Raw genomic sequence first — 21,128 nt, 5'->3', positions numbered from 1 at the left:
ACGGTATATATGTATATGTATATTTATGTATACTTTAACAGTATACTCTAAATGTACAAAACCTGATAGCCACAATAACAATGAACATTGTCTCTGCTATTTTTGTTCTGATTATAATCGTTTGGAAACACCAGTTGTAGCACCAGCTCTTGCTGTAATTTAAGCAGGCGAGCTAAAATGAAAACAGAATCAGCTGACAAAACGACTCTGACTGGTTTTGAACTCTCCAGCTATGTCCTTACATTATAGTTTACATTGCTACTGCATGAAGGACGGATGTTTCATACCACCAGAGAAAACAAAAACAACAGTATTTATACAGCATATGTACATAATAGCACTGTTAACAGTGTGTGAGTGAGAGAGTGCTTGGGGTTTAACGTCGTACTCAACAATTTTTCAGTCATATGACGACGATTAACAGTGTGTAAAGTTCTTCTCTATTTTTTTTTTTTCAATAGATTAACGGAGACATGAACAGCCAGGACAACGCTGTACCACCACAACATCCTAGGTAAACAGATGACCCAGGACAACGCTGTACCACCACAACGTCCTTGGTGAACAGAACAGCCAGGACAATACTGTACCACCACAACGTCCTAGGTGAACAGATCAGCCAGGACAACGCTGTAGCACCACAACATCCTAGGTAAACAGATGACCCAGGACAATGCTGTACCACCACAACATCCTAGGTGAACAGATGAGCCAGGACAATGCTGTAGCACCACAACGTCCTTGGTGAACAGATGACCAGGACAATGCTGTACCACCACAACATCCTTGGTGAACAGATCAGCCAGGACAATACTGTACCACCACAACATCCTTGGTGAACAGATCAGCCAGGACAATACTGTACCACCACAACGTCCTTGGTGAACAGAACAGCCAGGACAATGCTGTAGCACCACAACGTCCTTGGTGAACAGATGACCCAGGACAATGCTGTACCACCACAACGTCCTTGGTGAACAGATGAGCCAGGACAATACTGTACCACCACAACATCCTTGGTGAACAGAACAGCCAGGACAACGCTGTAGCACCACAACGTCCTTGGTGAACAGATGACCCAGGACAACGCTGTACCACTTACAACGTCCTTGGTGAACAGAACAGCCAGGACAATACTGTACCACCACAACATCCTAGGTAAACAGATGACCCAGGACAATGCTGTACCACCACAACGTCCTTGGTGAACAGAACAGCCAGGACAATACTGTACCACCACAACGTCCTAGGTGAACAGATCAGCCAGGACAATTCTGTACCACCACAATGTCCTAGGTGAACAGATGACCCAGGACAATGCTGTACCACCACAAAGTCCTTGGTGAACAGATCAGCCAGGACAATGCTGTAACGCCACAACGTCTTTGGTAAACAGATCAGCCAGGACAACGCTGTAGCACCACAACGTCCTTGGTGAACAGATGAGCCAGGACAATGCTGTACCACCACAACGTCCTAGGTAAACAGATCAGCCAGGACAATGCTGTACCACCACAACGTCTTTGGTGAACAGATGAGCCAGGACAATGCTGTACCATGACAGTCTGCGCTAAAGGCATTTATCAGATAAAAACCCTAATGCCTGAACATCGGCGAGGAAAAAAAATCAGATCAGCAATATCAGCCTTGAAGGAACAGTGTGGGTCTGTTTGTCCTTTAACGGCTGATAGCAGCTGGGCAGAAGGGGAAATGGCAAACAAAGGATCACAGAACAGCGGAGTAATTTGCCCTGATGAATAATTTCACAGAAACACCTAATCAGAGATTTCGCCTGCTGGTTTCTTTGTCTCCTCGTCTCCTTGTTTTCTATGAATGATGTCCACAATTTGGACAAAGTAAGGGCCATTACCGGATATATGTACGTGTAGTTTGTTACTGGGCATAGGAAAAAATGTCACTTATATACATACATGTACATGTATAAATCATGCATGGTAAATACCTGAAGATATACCTGGAGGTTGTACAGGAAGTAGAAATAAATAATTCAAAAGGTTGTCACTGGAAGGACTACTGATGGTTTCCGACTGATTCTTGTGAAAATTGGTGACGAAAACCAACCTACAGGCAGACAGTTGTTCACCGGCCAGTTACATGACGGGGCATTTTCAGATAATATATCTAGATGGTCATACCCTGGTACAGTGTCCGTCTCACGGGATTCATTTCTCCTAGATTTCAGCCTCAGATACCTACTGCAATTAATGCTTTGATCTTCACTTTCACAGACATGCCTGTGATAAATTACTTTTCGTCAATCCCAGCCATTATCACTATAATGAATATATAGGAATCTGGCCCTACAAAAATGTAGTGAAAGTCACCTTCTAAATCCCAATAAATAAAAAACAAAGAGATTTCCAAAAGAAAAACCCCGAAATATCGAATTGTGAAACTACTGAAGCGAAACATCAAGATAATCAAGCCCTGACATATCAAAGAATCCCATTCATGTGTGAACGCTTGAATTTCATACCTCGATCCTATTTCAATCATTTTTTTTAATGGGATTTTTTTCTTTCTTTTTTTTTGTGCCAAGTTATTTTTTGAGTAATGAAGGAATCCATGTATGAATCTAAGAAATCAATAATTACTGATACAACTAAGGCATGGATGAATCTTTTAAAAGCACAAGCTTTATAATAAAATTTCCAAAAACCACTATTAAAAAAAAAATAAAGAATATTAGTGCAATTTTTGAGAGTGACAAAGCTACCATAAATCAGTGCGTTCTTTCTTTTCTCCAGCGAGCACGGATTTCTGGCACATAATATCTCTGTAATCAGAGACACTTATTACATTAGCCTTCCAGCAGCAATACATGTAGCGGCAAGAACAGGCGTGAATTCACAGAGGGGAAGAGGTTGAAATCATTACACCATGCTTTGTTTCCCGGCAAGGCAACATCAGCTTAGCTTTAACGGAACAAAGGGTTGAACCTGGCAGTGTCCTGTCAGCTAGAACACCGCTTCAGGCATGGGAATGAAAGGAGAGATTAATGCATGCTTCTGGCGTAATATAAAGGCAAACACCAATTATATTTTTTTTGTCGTTTTTCCTACTTTCAAATTTTTACAGGAGTTAGCTATTTAAATTTTACAGGAGATAACTATTTTAGTTGAACTACAGCTGTTAGAACACTGCTTCCATGTAGGCATGATAAAGTAAGCTGACTGCTGCATGTTTCAACAAACAAATCTTTAGTTTAAATCATGTCCAGACGTCCGAAATATCCCTCAATCCCCCCCCCCCCCCGATCATCCCCCCATCACACACACACCATTTTCAAAAATAAACTACCAGATTGTAATTAAACAATGTAATTTTAAGAGTTGCATGGACAAAATCTGAATACAAGGAAATTCATGAAATATTATTATTTTCAGTGCTGAAACTTTTTTCCTGAAAGATACATGTACATCCAATAACTCTTCAGCGTTCTCATATATAAAAGGAATTTCAGCTTAATTTATACCCAATTTAATTTTTATTTTAGATGGGTAGGTCAAATTCAGGGCTTCACAAAAAGTAATAATTTTATCAGTCTACACAGAATAATGCTTTCAGAATAAACATGAATAACTACCTTGCAAACGTGCAAAGAGGTTACAAATTACAGTGTGGCCGTACAAATACACGTACCCTCCAATCAAACACTCCCCCTTTCCAAGATCAGCACAACTCTAGAATCCAGCAAAATTTGCAACTTAATAGTTATAGGTAAAATGTTAGCCTATCTAATCTAGTTTTCAAATAAACCTCGAAACTACCTTTTCAGGTATAGAGATTAATGTCAGAAGCAGCAAATTTTAGCAACTTGCATGTACATGTACAATCTTAAATGAAATTTTAGGTCAACATATAGTAGTTTAGTCAACTGTTTCCTGTTGTGGATTTTCCAACTGGCTGTTTGCTACCCGTCATGCTACAACTGAATACACTAATGTATAACAATGATACACTGACACCTGACAAACCAACCCCTACATGTACAGGATATATTGATACCAGACAAACCAACCCCTTACATGTGCTGGATATATTGACACCTGACAAACCAACCCTTACATGTACAGGGTACATTGACACCTGACAAACCAACCCTTACATGTACAGGGTACATTGACACCCTGACAAACCAACCCTTACATGTGCTGGATACATTGACACCTGACAAACCAACCCTTACATGTACTGGATACATTGATACCAGACAAACCAACCCTTACATGTGCTGGATACATTGACACCTGACAAACCAACCCTTACATGTACTGGATACATTGATACCAGACAAACCAACCCTTACATGTACTGGATATATTGATACCAGACAAACCAACCCTTACATGTGCTGGATACATTGACACCTGACAACCAACCCTCACATGTACAGGATATATTGACAGTGATGTATTTTTAGGCTGTCCCACTAAAACACGTCTAAGGTACAATGTACCACGTCAACACAACATACACCCCTGAGTCACAATATATACCAGACAGACTTAAATTTTTGCTGATTTTAAATTTTGCTGATTTCCTTTAATACAAATCCTAATTCTCAATCTGGTCATTAATGTCTGAGGAAACTGGTAGCATATTTATTTTTCTATTTGATTGGTGTTTTACGCCGTATTTGAGAATATTTCACTTAGACGACGGTGGTCAGCATTATGGTGGGAGTAAACTGAAAAGGGCCCAGGGTAAACCCACGACCATCCACCTGGTTGCTGATAGACATTCCCACTTATGGCCGGAGAGGAAAATGATTAACATAAACGTGCTAAACATTCATACAGGTACTTGTACCTCTCAGTTTTTGCATTTAACTTTATAAGTCTAAAACAGATTTGTCAATTTTTTAAATTTAATTTTCTTTTTTTTTTCTCGAGTAAAACAGAGATCCAAAACAGCACGGCCTCACCAGCCTCAGTGAAGACATGCTCTTCAGATATCGCTGATGAATTAAGTTTGCCTTTCATATTTTGACCCGTCGACCCGTTGTCTCACAAGGAGCTATCAGCGTTGACACAATAATGGAATTAGAAATAAAAAAAAAAAATTCTTCGCAGCACATTGCAGAATTGTGTCATTGCGAGCTATGCCAGTCAGTCTGCTTTAAGGCAGACAATCATAGACGTGCTGCGGAGAGAAAGAGATGCCTCTACTTCTGTTATCTGCACCAGGAAAGCAGGGAGAAGAAGGATTGAGGGGAGGGGAGGGAAAAAAATCAATATTCTGGCAACAAAGACACTCATTTTTCAACAGTTAATTCTGCCAAGGCGTCAGCGAATTTCTAGACCGCATAAACAAGATCCCGGTATTAGAGCCTTCAGTAATAGTGCAGGCACTCTGACATAACCAGCAGTGTCAACCTCGAAGGGTGATCAAGGCAGAATAGCTCCAACACCACCATGATGGAATTCTTTGTCTGCTTGTCGAAGATGAAGCCAGTTTCGGGTCATGTGATGTAGCAATGAACATATTTGTAATTTTTTCTGTGTTTGTGTTGATAAACAGGTTCATAATCCACTTTAATCTTCCTTCCTAATCAAGTAATCTTCCTTTACATGGTTCCAGTTATTCATTTCATTTTCTTCACACACATATTTATGGTCATATTTATTGGTAATCTTCAACCTCTAAAAGACTTCTAAAGCACTAATTTTTTTCAGTGGGGGAATTATACATACAATTATTATAAAAATGATGCTAAAATGAATTGTTTGTGTTATTGTCAAGATGGAAGCTTCGTAAAACGGTACAAATTATTTCTCTTGCACTCCTTAGTTTTCTCAGAATGTCCTCAATATTTTGTTGCACATGTGGTTGAAAAGGTTGAGAAAAAAACTCAGGGAACTTATTTATCTGATTGTTGGTTAATACCCACATCTACTCGAGAACTTACCACTTATACACTAGCAGTCAGTTTTATGGCTGCAGAAAATCAACAGCCCTTGCTAAATACACTAAATGCAGTGCCCTACAAAAAATATATTTATTCATTTATTCAATTGGTGCTTTACACCACAGTCAAGAATATTTCACTTATACGAAGGCCAGCATTATGGTGGCAGGAATCCATGCAGGGCCCAAGGGAAACACACCACCATCTGCAGGTTGCTGGCTGACCTTCTCACATAGAGCCAGAGAGCAAAGCACATGAGCTGAGAAAAAGCATACTTAACTTTCAACATATATGTACCTGTTCTGAAGGACAACACTGAAGTCTATACATGTACCTGTAGATCTTTGATATCTTTTGTCTGAGGTAGACATACAAAAAAATGCATATGAAGTTACCAAAAACTAGGGGTACAGGTGTCATGCATGCCGTGTTGTCCTACATTTACATGTAGCTATCTTGATCTTATCAGCTATTTTTACACATAAATCTGTCATCGCCTTGTTTAAATATCATCAAAACTGACACAACCACATGTGTGTCTCCCTCTTCATTAGCCCAAAATCACAGACAACCGGAACTAATCACTGAGCTATATCAGCTCCATTGTCTGATTGTCCATGGGGTTAAATAAATACACTCTGACTATTGTTGAGAGACACACCACAGACGAAAGGTCACAGGTCATATCAGGCCAATCACAGAGCAAACAATGCCGTGTGGTGTTGAGGTCGTCTGTAAATGCGCAGTAAACAGCACCTGTGTTTCAGTTTAATCTGAATCCTCACAAAACTGACACATTTATGTTTGTCTGTGCAGCCAATTCTGAAGCACACACATTAGACCCAGGGATCAAGCCCTCCTTTTGGCTACAAATGAGTATTGATCTTTTAAGTCAAGTCATTTCAACAGACAACACCAACTGGAGACAGCTAGACTACTTCCCCATTTTTAGTTTAAAATACCTAAAATTTCCTCCCAAACAGAGTATTATTAATAGCAAATAAATGCCTTAACTAAAATATTACTTTCCAAGTCTCTATTAGCTTACATATATCCTGTTAGGACTATCTCTTCACAACGCCTTTCTAAAATAATTATCACCATCAGGCAAAATGTGCAACTTTATTGTCGACGAAACTCCAGGTCATTTACATGCAGTGGGTTGACACACTGAGTAAACTAGCGTTTAGGTCATTCACCTGCAGTGGGTTGGCACACTGAGTAAACTAGCGTTTAGGTCATTCACCTGCAGTGGGTTGGCACACTGAGTAAACTAGCGTTTAGGTCATTCACATGCAGTGGGTTGGCACACTGAGTAAACTAGCGTTTAGGTCATTCACATGCAGTGGGTTGACAAATTGAGTAAACTAGCGTTTAGGTCATTCACATGCAGTGGGTTGACAAATTGAGTAAACTAGTGTTTAGGTCATTCACATGCAGTGGGTTGACACATTGAGTAAACTAGCGTTTAGGTCATTCACCTGCAGTGGGTTGACAAATTGAGTAAACTAGTGTTTAGGTCATTCACATGCAGTGGGTTGACAAATTGAGTAAACTAGCGTTTAGGTCATTTACATGCAGTGGGTTGGCACACTGAGTAAACTAGTGTTTAGGTCATTCACATGCAGTGGGTTGACAAATTGAGTAAACTAGCGTTTAGGTCATTTACATGCAGTGGGTTGGCACACTGAGTAAACTAGCGTTTAGGTCATTCACATGCAGTGGGTTGACAAATTGAGTAAACTAGCGTTTAGGTCATTTACATGCAGTGGGTTGGCACACTGAGTAAACTAGCGTTTAGGTCATTCACATGCAGTGGGTTGACGAATTGAGTAAACTAGCGTTTAGGTCATTTACATGCACCGGGTTGACAAATTGAGTCAACTAGTGTTTTCCATACATTCATTCAGTTTCAGTTGATAAATTTTTCAGTTAATGCTTTAAATCTGACCACATAAGTCATGCGGTTCATGACTAAAATAAATACTTTAAAAGCAGCCCGTTTTGGGCAAAAACAATATATTTGCACAGTGCTTGTTTTCATTTTTACAATTACAGTATGTTTTAAAAACCCCTTCAGTGGTGAATTTAGCAGCTACAATGACGTCTACACGTACACTGTAAGCAGGAATGTACTCATATCAAGGGCGCAATGCATCACTTAAGTGTATGTGATATCGAAAAGGTTCTTGCCAAGAGTTAGTATGTCAGATCTCTTACACCCTCAGCACATAAAAACTGTGATTAAATTGGGCTAAAAAAATTCATGTCCTTTTGTTTACTGGAATACATGTACAACCTTAGCCATTTTTCAAAGGACAAAACAAAGAAATGCCCATTCAGAGTCCGAATATTAATATTAAAATGAATATTCATAATAGAAGATTAACTTAAGTCAATACTACATCATTTTCAATATGAGCTCAGCTAGCTAGAGACAGGCAAAAGCTCTGGTCCGAGCTCTGTAGAGTTATGCAAATGAGATTCATAGATGATCGGGCACTCTGGGGTTTCTAAGGACAAGGGACTGCGCCATATGTTCAGTCTAAGGCCTGAAGTCCTTCACGCAATCGTCTAGTCGTCATGTCGATGTTTGGAGACTGCCCTGCTGGCATGATGGGTTAAAACGAAAAGCGATGTCATTAAATACTCTCTTGACAGGCTCGTGGAGTGAGCCAAACTGTCGGAAGACCCCGACTCGTGCCAACAAATCCCTGTCGTATCATTTGACGCTCAATAAAAAGGTTCCATCGAATCTTGAACTACTTGATCCCAGGCACGCACAGATGTAACACCGTGAAGATACATAGGCTTCGTGATGGCAATTTCAACCCACTCTTTAACTGGAAATTTTCCTTTTCCATTGAATTTCTTGGCAAACATTTCTTTTCACAACCTTTCCACAGCGAGTTCACAACAGTTACATGTACTTGCTTGGCTGTAATATAGTCGCTTTTTTCATTCAAGATATTTAAACATGTAGCTCAGTTTTAAACCTATATATTCACTTTTTCGTTCAAGATACTTAAACATGTAGCTCAGTTTTAAACCTATATATTCACTTCTTCGTTCAAGGTACTTAAACATGTAGCTCAGTTTTAAACCTATATATTCACTTTTTCATTCAAGATACTTAAACATGTAGCTCAGTTTTAAACCAATATATTCACTTTTATTGCTCAAGATACTTAAACATGAAGCTCAGTTTTAAACCTATATATTCACTTGATATTTTAACATGCAGAAAAATGGGAAGCCGCATCTGGGTTCATCTTAACAGTGTTTTTAATACCTAGTCCTCAATTTTATACTTAGCCCCAAAATAACTCATTCACCGTACATAAAATATCAAGTAAAACTGCTGGTGTAATATGCTGACTTTGGACAACTGCATTGATACATGAACCTGAGTTTATTCAAAACTGTAAATATAAAATAGATTTAAAATACGAGAAAAATTAGCTGATAAGCTTTCGAAAAACTTGACCCTGGGTATCTTCAATTAAGAGCCCTATGTGTACATGTACAACCCCAGAACATCCAATCCACATGCAGCGATCATGTTAGTCTCAATCCAGTATCAACAAATGGTTTCAACATTTGAAATACCAGTAAAGTAGACAGAGCTAAACTAAAAAGAGACTTGCAACATTTCTGCTCATTACATCCTGCAACAAATGGAGAAAATCTATTTCAGATAGACAGACAGATAGATAGACAGACAGACAGATAGACAGACAGACAGATAGACAGACAAGTGTTCTGTCCCTCATCTTCAGTACCTGCCGGATGCCCGGAAGGACAAGTGTTCTGTCCCTCGTCTTCAGTACCTGCCGGATGCCCGGAAGGGCAAGTGTTTTGCCCCTCATCTTCAGCACCCGCCATAAGGACAGATGGACGGCACTTAGTTCCTCATCCTCCCCACCGAAATAGTTTATTTCAGACAGAGACAGACATACAGACTTAAGTATAAGTCAGCTCTGTTCCTCATCTTCCCCACAGGGACAGTTCATTTTGGACAGAAAGGGAGACGCACAGACAGTTAAACAGACAGACAGGGAGACAGACAGACTTACAGCAGTTCTTCTCCTCATCTTTCCCACCAGAACAGTCCATTGCAGAAAGGCAGACAGATGAACAAACAGATGAACAGACAGACACACTTACAGCAGTTATGCTCTTCATCCTCCCCACCTGGACAGTCCATTGCAGAAAGGCAGACAGATGACCAGACAGACACAGACAGACTTACAGCAGTTATGCTATTCATCCTCCCCACCTGGACAGTTCATTTCAGACAGACTTACCGCAGTTCTGTTCCTCATCCTCCCCATCGGGACAGTCCATTTCTCCATCACAGACCCAGGATTTGAAGATGCACTGTTCTCCCGGAGCCAGCTCAGATTTACAGCGGAATGTGTCAGCATCACAACCAGACCGAGAATCTGTGCAACAACAACAACAACCGATTAATTCATTTATCTTACATTCACACGTATTTGACTGGTCACAAATGTTATGCGCTTAATAAGATGATCACTACGTCTCACACCACTGGCCTTACTGTCAAACTTGTCCATGTGTGATACTGTACACTATACTTAGTAAACGAACTTCAGACTACAACAACAACTGATCTAGACTTACATGTAGATGTACACCATGTATGAAATGTTATGATTTCTGACATTAAGGTTCAAAGATTTAGAAAATTTAGAATGCTCCTTTTCGCACACATGAAAAACAACTTTAAATGTTTAAATGCAAGCCTTGCCATGACAGATATTACATGGACAATAAATAAATAAAGCAAACTCTACATGTACATGCAGGCTGCCAAGCATTATTGTATGTACATGTACAGTGTGTTATTATTTTGTGCCCGTGGACAGAAAGATTTTTTGAGAGCATGGATTGTCATAAATATGAACATAAAGTCTGCCACTATACAGTCTATACATAGAAAAAATGACACAGTTAGCACAAAAAAAATATGTCAAAAATTCTATAAACTTTTGAAAGCTGAGAAGATGAAGTTCAGCATTGAGGATATGGCAATGACGGACAATTCACTCTGAGTAACCATGTTGTAGAAGCCCTTATGAACTTGGCCAATCACTAGCGCTGAAAGCTTCATGTGATACACGTAATTGGCTGTCATGTCCAAAAATCTATTGGCTCTGGATTGTCAGTGTGGTTTCTTATAGCGGATAAAAGCAATAAATCGAATTTTGCGGTTAGTTTAAGCGTTAAACTGATGCACTTTAGACCTCACATTTATGGACAGGGAACTGAGAATTTAAGATATCATAAACTCATTCTTGAGATCATTAAATCATTTCTGATATCTTGAAATCACTTACCGATATGTTGGTGTATTTTAAAGATATCATGAAATAGTTTATGGATATCAGAAAAAGAATTAAAGACGTGAAGAATAGAAAAGATATCAATGAATGTAGTATGTTTCTTGATATCTTCCAATCTTTCCAGATAACACGAATTTATGTCAACATATCACAATTTTAATTCATGATATCACAAATTCATTCAAAGATATCATCAAATAGGGTGGCCAGGAGGACATAAACATCCCATGATTCCTAGTAAAAATCATTCCTAGGTCTTTTTATGACATAACAGTTTAAGTTTATACTATATAACTTGTGTGCTGTTTGGCAACATGGTGCTGACAGTTTTGAAGTATAAGAACATTAAACTGGGAAGTGCAGAAAAATGTGTAAAAATTTTCTCTCAAGTCGTGAGGTATAAAGATTGTCAAAAAAGTTCCTAGAGACTTATTACTAGTGTTCAAGGACATGCATATTTTGCCTAATACTCCAGACGGGTGAAGTGGTGTTAAACACAACTTTGTCGGATGATCATTATGCCCGCGGTTTTTGGTTAGATCGCATGTGCCGCCTACGCAATGAAGTCCAGGATAGAGTGGCCATCTTTAATGATATCATAAAAAGAATTCAAGATATCAACAACTGAATTCAAGATATCACCATACTATTGTCCTATATGTATGATCATCATACATGTATGGTGATATCTTGAATTCAGTTGTTGATATCTGTGAAACTAGGCCCTGAATGACAATATGCTTAAACTTCCTGGAACTTACTGGTAGATGTCAGAGATTTTAAGTCTATATATGGATTGACTGACTGACTGACTGACTGATTATGTAAATGTTCACACAAATTCAGCATGATGATTAAGCAGTTTCGTGGGAGGAGAAAGGCATAATGTGTAAAACATCTTTTACAAAGCAAAAGTTTAGCATTCTATCCCACAAAATAACAACATCCCCTACACGCATGCGTGTACTCCTCATTCAGGCTTTGGAATGGTGCGGTTACTTCCAAATTTGAGTACAAATTGTGGTTTATAGTGCAGACACACAAGTGGATCATCAGAACATAACCATTCTTCCTGATTCTCAAATTCCTTCAGAAAGCAAAACTCGCTAAAGGGCTGTCTTTACCGCTGATGATGCCCACGGGCCAAAGAATTTGCTCATCAAAGACAGGTGGGTCGCCCCAGCAAAAACAAACCAGTGGGGTTTTTGTAGTGAGGTTTTCACAGAAGGGTAATAGCTATTGACATAGCACTTACACACTCAGCCAGCTGGCTTGATAACGTGGATATAGGAACAGAATCCTGGACACATTACACCAACAGGTTATCTTTGGATATCAACTTAGATATCTGGACACATTATACCAACAGGTTATCTTTGGATATAGATTCATCTACCTACATGTACAGTGTACATGTACATGTATGTGGGCTGTGTGTACATGTACAGTGTACATGTATGTGAGCTGTAAGCACATGTACAGTGTACATGCATGTGGGCTGTATGCACATGTACATGTATATGTGTGCACAAAATTTTACAGCATTTTTTTTTCTTTAAATAAATTACCATTTATTCACTTCATATTTCTGTGAGCTATGTCTACAGTTACAATCTAGTTCTCATTTGCATCACATAAAACTTACTGCATAGTTAAAATTGCCTTCACATGTACTTTTTAAAGTTCCAGTTCTTTTTATTGCACCCTTCCATGAAAACAAGAACAATGAAGTCACAAGTTCAAATCCAGCTGTCATCTAGATCACAGGTTTTCTGGGGTTTTTTTTTTTTTTTACCTTCTTATGACTAGATGTATTAAGTCTACTTTGATTAATCATAATCAAAAAATAAAGAAGTTTTAAAATACATACATCAAAACATACACAATGAAAAGGAATAAGGTCAATTGGAATGATTGTATGACTGAATGATTAATTAACACCACTTCAGCAATACTGAGGCCATATCATGGTGAGAAAGTCAATTGGACGTGATAAATACAAAATATATATGTATGTATGTGTAGAAAATAATAGGTACACTCAAACAGCAATTAATGTTGATGGCATTTTATGTAATTTATTAATTAACGATTCTAAAACACAAGTTACATGTACCTGTACAGGTACGCAAAGGTACATGTCTACATATAGGTCTAAACACACATGTAAGTAGTTCAATCTCAGTGATCTTTCCCCTGTTTTTCTGTCATTTTAAGGCCATAATCTGTTACTGCACACGAATCCTGTATGAACAAGAGAGTTCACCATAAGTGGGCACTTCATGATATTCTCTTTACACAAAACTCCAACATCCAACAGGAGGCACACATACTGGTGGCCTCCAAATTCCACCAGTGTCTCCAGGAAATTTAGACCAGGCGTCAAAACAAAACCACAGAAATGCTCACAGGAGAGAGGGGTTAAACTCTTACGCCATATGGCACGGGTATGCCGTCATCAGATCATGTCTGAGCCATTCAGAATCTATGGAAACATCCCACACCAATTTACTAGAAACGCCGAAGAATGCTGGCCAGATAGTGGCGCCGCGTAGTACAAATTCTTCATTCACAGAAAAGAATTGTCGGGAACGTTGGAATCCAGATGCAGATGCATGGATACCTCAGGGGTATCTAACTTGTACTTGTCATGGATACCTCAGGGGTATCTAACTTGTACTTGTCATGGATACCTCAGGGGTATCTAACTTGTACTTGTCATGGGTACCTCAGGGGTATCTCACTTGTACTTGTCCATATGGTTAATGTTAACAACCCTTTACACCTTCACCAGAAATGCTAGCATTGCATAATTTGTATGTACAGAAAAATTTCTACAACCAAAGTGCACCCAGCTACATACACCATTATAAATATTTACATTATTAGTGGCTCATCCTTAAATCACTGGCTTAGTCGTCTAAGGTGCAACTCCCCTTACAGAAAAGACGACGCCACACAAAGATGAAAATCATACGAGTTCAAATCCAACTCGCACTGGTTTGTTTTGCCTTTCTGTACATTTCACAGTACTGTAAATTTTACAGGTACTGCATGGTGATTCTTCAAAGTTCAATTCATTTGTTAAATTACATGCAAGGTACCAGTCAGAGCTTCAGTACAAAAGCCAGTGGCAAAGTATTTTAGTGGAGCATGCATGTACACTGTACATGGTAGCGTAACTTCAGGTCCAAGCCTTACAGGACTTTATACATACAGGTAGGTATAAAATCAACTGAATCCAAGAATGTGTTTGAAAAACTTATCTTAGAAAAAAGAAAATTTCACAAGAAATATGAAACTATTAATCTACCGGCTTAATTTTTTTTAAAACCCTGCTTTTAAAAGACCCTTCATGGTACAGATCCACATGTGTATACAGACAGATGGCATTTGGATAAGAGAAGTAAAGATGCCACTGACAAAGAGCACTCAATGAAACCAGCTGTGTTCAGATTCAGTCTAATGATGTTTGCTGCAAGACAAAGACAAAAAAAAAAAAAAGAGATAAAAAAAAAAAAAAAAAACCTCGCTTGTGAAGAACTTGTATAAAGGCTTCCGGGAGAACTAAATGTCATTCTGCAATCTAACCAAGTCAAAATGTACGCTGAAGGTTATACCGCCTGACCAGAATCTGATATCAAACAACAGTGCATGGTGCCTCTGCCTTTTGAAAAATACACACCAAGACACCAAAACAACCCACCTGAACCAATTTATGCAGACATATTGCTTTTACAGACATTTCCACATGTAAACAAAAATGCCCAACCGATAAATCTGATAGATAACAATGAAAAGTTTCGTCGGCATCCTGAAAGACACATGAAAGATAGCTAATAACCAAAAAGCATGAAGAAACTGTAAACTGGTTTTGGTCACATGAAACAAACTTACATAAATTTGTAACGCATATTCTCATCAAGCAAAAAAAAAACCAGGATTGCGAACGTTTAACATAAGATTTTTGTAGATACCTAATGTTACAAATTTGTTGGTTAAGACAAAATGTGTGTAGTTTTTGCCTTTAGATATATATTTTGTTCATTTTACTTTGGTATACATGTAGTACCTGTATTTTGGTCCTAATTAAGCCATACATATACTAGTATAAAACTGCATTTCCATGTATACCTGTAATAAACAGGTACCCTAATTTCTCAACATTTTCACACATGAAAGAACAGCTTTCAGTGCAATTTAAGCACATTATTAACTCCATTTCGAAGACAAAACTACATTGGTAGGACTGACCAATATTAGGGCTCCACAAAAAGTGTAATTTTATCAGTATACAGGCAATAATACCTTGAGAATATGCTTGAATAAACACCTTACACACATGCAAAAGGATGAAGAGTTTCAGTAATCTGTGTTTTTTTGTTTTTTTTCGATTTTTAATCTTAATAATTATCAATGAATGAACAAGCCAATATCTAGTTTGCCTAACATTTCGAAACTCACACAGTTCGAAACTCCTTCCCAGTACATCAACAGTAGATCTTCCATCTTTTATTCCCTTCCCCCACACTTCTCACTTCCTTCCCCTGCCTTAGCTGTCTCCAGTGTTTATTATTTTAAGGTTGGTCGTCTTTGGATGTTTACAGACATTTGTCCTGACCTTTGGCAACTCTTGCCCTCCTTGGGGGGAGACCTTACCCACCACATTTACATGTCTGGTAAACTATTAATGCTGTAAGAGGAATTCGACACCAGCTGTTTGGCCAGGGCTTAAAATACATTTATAACACCTTAAAAAAATGAAACCATAAAGGACCGCCTGTCCAGTGCGGGACGTATATGTCAAGTATGTATACATGTACTGGCAATCCAGACCAGCCAATACTCATATTACTTTGACACCAGCCAAGTTTGCAAATACTACATTTGACCTAAAAAAACTGTCCAAAGTGTGACATTTTTAGAGGCACATATACTCTAATAAAAACAAAATATTATATTTGGTGTGGAAATTTAAGATTCTTCCCATAGAAGAATCATCTTACATGTACCTTCCAAAAGAACCTGAAAACATCTCCGTAAGATCTACAGAAGAATCATCTTACATGTACCTTCCAAAAGAACCTGAAAACATCTCCGTAAGATCTACAGAAGAATCATCTTACATGTACCTTCCAAAAGAACCTGAAAACATCTCCGTAAGATCTACAGAAGAATCATCTTACATGTACCTTCCAAAAGAACCTGAAAACATCTCTGTAAGATCTACAGAAGAAACAGACACAGGCAAAATGATCAGCTAACATAGCTAAGCTCTTAACACATGTGTGCTGACTTCAGAAATTTGGTTATTGACACAAAAATGAACGAAACCAAAGTATGACAAACTGTTACACAGACAGACGGAAGAACAGAAGCAACTTAATACACTTAAGTTTCCCTTAAGCATGAGAATTAGCAAAACGTCTGCATGGGCTTTCAATGTGTGTTAATTTTTTAGAACTGTATACAGGCTAAGGGTTCACAACAACTCTTGAGCCTTCACCTGTTCAACAGCATACATGTACATGTACCATCTGGTAATGCAATGACTTCAAGACATTCTTAGAGAACTCGAGCACGGTCTATTTCCGGAAAACCAAACAGAAGAGTGCTGTAAGCCACATTAGAAGAACACAAGACTGTTTGAAAGCCTGGTATTGTCTGGACATCCAAGAAACACCTGTTGTCCTGAATACCACATAGACCTACAAGTCTCTCCCAGAAAACAGCTTCTCACTTATGGTATAATGTGGAAGGAGACTAAAAGACAAGAAGGATTGAAGTGTCACTGGAAAGAGCACTGAAAATTGTATATTTTTTTTTAATTTTTCACTGAATTAAAACCTGTTAAATGCTTGAAATCACTGCTGGGCCTCATGGATCTCGGAGAGAGATAACAAAAAAGACAAGCCAAGGTCAGTTGTAAGACAACTGTAAACAAAATGTTTATAAATGTTCTCCTTTGCACTAAACAAAAAGCAGTTAAGTACCTGGATTCTACCGTGGTCTTCATGTACCATATGAATAATGTTACAAGCTTAAGTAAGTGCTTGGGATTTAACGTACTTAACAATTTTTCAGTCGTATGATGACAAAGGAATCCTTAGAGTGCGTGTAATGTGCCTCCTTGTTCCAGGATGGATTTCCGCCGTTCTTTTATTTAGTGCTGCTTCACTGAGAGGACTTATCGAAGGCAAGTAAGCCGCCCCGCCCAAGCCATTATACTGATGTGGGTCAACCAGTCGTTGCACTTTCACTTAATGCTGAACACCAAGCAAGGAAGCTGCAACATCCTCTTTTAAAGGCTTAGGTGTGACTCAACCCGGGATTGACCCTGGATTTCCCTGCCCCAAATGTTACAAGTGAGCTTTGCTTCAATTTGCATTTTTTGTCTTTGAAAGAAATTCTTCTGACATGTACACATGATGCAGCACATAAAAACAGCTCTTAAAACAAAAACCCATCCAGGGTCCATGTAATTTTATTGAGCACAGCCTTCCTACACCTCCCACCCCCCACCCCCCAACCCCAACCTCTTACAACCAAAAAATATGTGATGGTAGTTTTCATACAGTTTCCAGTGGTATTTATATGTCCTATTTATACTGTCCCAATCAATGCCAATAGACACAATCAACTACTATCCACCATATTTCCACCCAAAATGCTTCCCACATGATGTACTGTACTAGATGCAAAATTCCAGGATGACTTTTGAAGGATGCACCCATTATACATTTATCCATTTGACTGGTGTTTCATGCTGTACTCAAGAATATTTCACTTATACGATGACGGCCAGCATTATGGTGGGAGGAAACCAGGCAGAGCCTGGGGGAAACCCACGACCATCTGCAGGTTGCTGGCAGACAACCATTATAGATGACTGAATGTTGTGCTGGTGGAGCTCTCTTGAATGAGTAACTCGGCCTGTACATTCATAAACAACACCTAGTTTTATCTCCAAAATCAAATTTAAAATGTGCATAAACTGCACCGACAGTTGCTCATTCATTTGTAAAAATGTTGAAGAATATGGGTATTGATATCATACACTATATGTGGAATAAAAAACAAAAAATCCCAAAAAACAGGATGTATGCATTTAAGATTTTACCCCACCTTACCCCCATCCCCCCAAAAATAAGTCAGTCTAGTTTCCAGTGGCAGACCCACCGTCCCTTACATCTAGTAGCCAAAGGCAGACAACCAACCAAGCCCTACACTACACTCACAACTCTTTAATACATGTACATCTACATGTGGTACAACGAGGCCAAATCCAGACTGGTTCTTCATGTAAATGATGTAACCATCATACATACATCAGTTCATTATACAGGTAATAGCTAGGCTGAGTATCATGCCGTGAGAACGCTCAGGTATTAAAGTATCATACAGGTATGTACATGTACACATTCAACTGCAAGAAGATGAGATCAAAAGTACAAGATGTAAACAACAGTCCTCATTTCCTATTCCCAACATGCCCAAGAGGAATTATGTCAAGGAATAGATCAAAGACAATATGCTCGTTAAGAAATGCCAGCCCGCTGAAACAGTTATGTCTGGCAACTCTTTGACTTCTCACATCAGACAGATTCAACAGGATGTTGCATAATTCTTTGGGTGAATACCAAGAACACATTGGAGTTTTGGGGTTAGATTGTTATACACAGGTAGCTGTGTCTTCTATATCATACCAGCGTTTGTTGAAATGCTATGGATGCTGCAAGCAGCACATTACAGTACACATATTAATTCCTCATAATAATCACTTAAGAGGAGATCATTGTCATAGCTATACAAACCTCTAGTTAGTCTTTTTCTGAAGTGTGCTGCACTATTTTTATAGTATTTTTTTTTAGCCCCTATTTTTATCTAACACAATGCTAATAGATAAGCAATGAAATTTGCCAGCCTGCCCCTTTTTTGGAAAAACGTACCTTTGCACAAACAGCCCCTTTTGATTTAATTCTACATGTAGCTACAGGTCTGACTACAGCTACATGTACTCACACACATACCCTAATTCTTTTTGTTGATGAGACACCTTGTCTGCTCGTTTTAGCCAATATACATGTAACTTTAGCAGAAATACTGAGTTTCTTTATCTTCACATGGTTAGTTCATCTGATGAAAAAACATATTCATGTGTTTATTTTCCAAAAGAATTAGGGTATGTAACCATATCCAAGCCTTATCACCTGGCAGCTTTTGGTAATCCTTGTTAGAATGCTAACATACACCCACTGTGGAATAGCGCCACACAAATGCAATCTGTTTCCTTTCATTAGGAATACCTCGCTCAACCAGCCTTCAGGCATGGCTGATGGGATGGACTCGTGCCAGACCACGCCGGCTGAATACATAAATAGTGATTCACAGACTCGGCCTTCCTGATACTGGATGATTTATAGAGATTCATGACGATACCATCAAATAATCAAAAGAAACAATCTTTCTTATCACAGGTGGAGCAAAGTTACATATTCCGTGAACTTACAGCGTACCGAATGTTTTACAACTGTGTACATATTCATGAAGATACCATCAAACAATGAAAAGAAACAATCTTTCTTATCACTTGTGGAACAAACTATAAAGAGTGACTGACATGTTTCATGAATGTATGTCTTCCCATATGTTACAGATTCAGACAGCTACCATCAAACTATCTAAAGAAACAACCTTTCTTATCACTTGTGGAACAAACTATAAAGAGTAGTTGACATGTTTCATGAATGTATGTCTTCCAACTTGGTACAGATTCAGACAGATACCATCAAACAATCAAAAGAAACAATCTTTCTTATCACTTGTGGAGCAAACTATAAAGAGTAGTTGACATTTTTCATAAATGTATGTCTTCCCATATGTTACAGGTTCAGACAGCTACCATCAAACAATGAAAAGAAACAATCTTTCTTATCACTTGCGCAACCGACGGAGAGTGACATAATTTCATGAATGTATGCCTTCCAACTTGGAAAAGATTCAGGTAGATACTGTTGGAGAATCAAAATAAACAATTTTTCTTAAGAAAAAAAAGAAATGCACATACATGCACCTGATTATCCATCGTGGATTAAGGTGTATACAGTATGTAGATACATGTACCAAAGGAACAGTCAAAGCAGGTAAGTTTTCATTCTGATAATTACATGTACACATACCCTAATCTCTCAACCTTTTTTCACATGTAAAATGGCAACTTTCAGAGCAAATTATGCGCATTATTGATTTGATTTTGGAGACAAAACTACATTGGATGGATGTACAAAAAGCACAATTTTATCGTTCAACACAGAACAATGCCTTCAGAATATGACTGAATCAACACCTTGCAAACCTTCGAAAAGGTCCAAGAATTACAGTGGCAGTGATTTAAGGATTTTCACTTTAGTGGACTCTCTCAACACCTACACCTTAATAAAACGACATCTCGTCAAAACCGACAAAATCTTGTGGTCCATTTTCTGCTCCATTTTTGCCTTCAGTAATCTGACTCTCATCTATTCTGAACACAGAGACAGTGGTTTGTAGTACAAACATTTCCAGTGAGTGCTAATCTGTCTTGTCTAATCCGGCGCAGCGTGTCGCATGGCGTCTGATGGAGTCCAAGTTTGGAGATAATCTGCCAATGTGAACTCTACCTACATGTACTTCAGCAGGTGGTGATCTCCTGTCTTGATAATGTACCATACCTCCTGCAGAGATCACAGTTTAGTCACTCTGTGAGTGAAAGATGAGTCAGTGACTGAACATAAATGCCTCAAACAACAGTTGCCATCACAAATTCCCATGACAACATCTGACCACGG

At 38.6% G+C, this 21,128-nt stretch overlaps 1 protein-coding gene across 1 annotated transcript in view; it reads right to left on the bottom strand.

The window, feature by feature from the left end:
* Window positions 1-21,128, bottom strand: part of LOC135464538 (low-density lipoprotein receptor-related protein 1-like) — a 187,374-nt gene that overhangs the window by 110,225 nt on the left and 56,021 nt on the right. Inside the window, 1 exon segment of the mRNA XM_064741962.1 lies at window positions 10,240-10,377. Within this exon segment, the coding sequence (XP_064598032.1) occupies window positions 10,240-10,377 (138 nt within the window).

Source organism: Liolophura sinensis, chromosome 4 (genome assembly GCF_032854445.1).
Source record: "Liolophura sinensis isolate JHLJ2023 chromosome 4, CUHK_Ljap_v2, whole genome shotgun sequence".
Classification (NCBI taxonomy): domain Eukaryota; kingdom Metazoa; phylum Mollusca; class Polyplacophora; order Chitonida; family Chitonidae; genus Liolophura; species Liolophura sinensis.
This window is presented reverse-complemented; position numbering and strand designations above follow the sequence as displayed.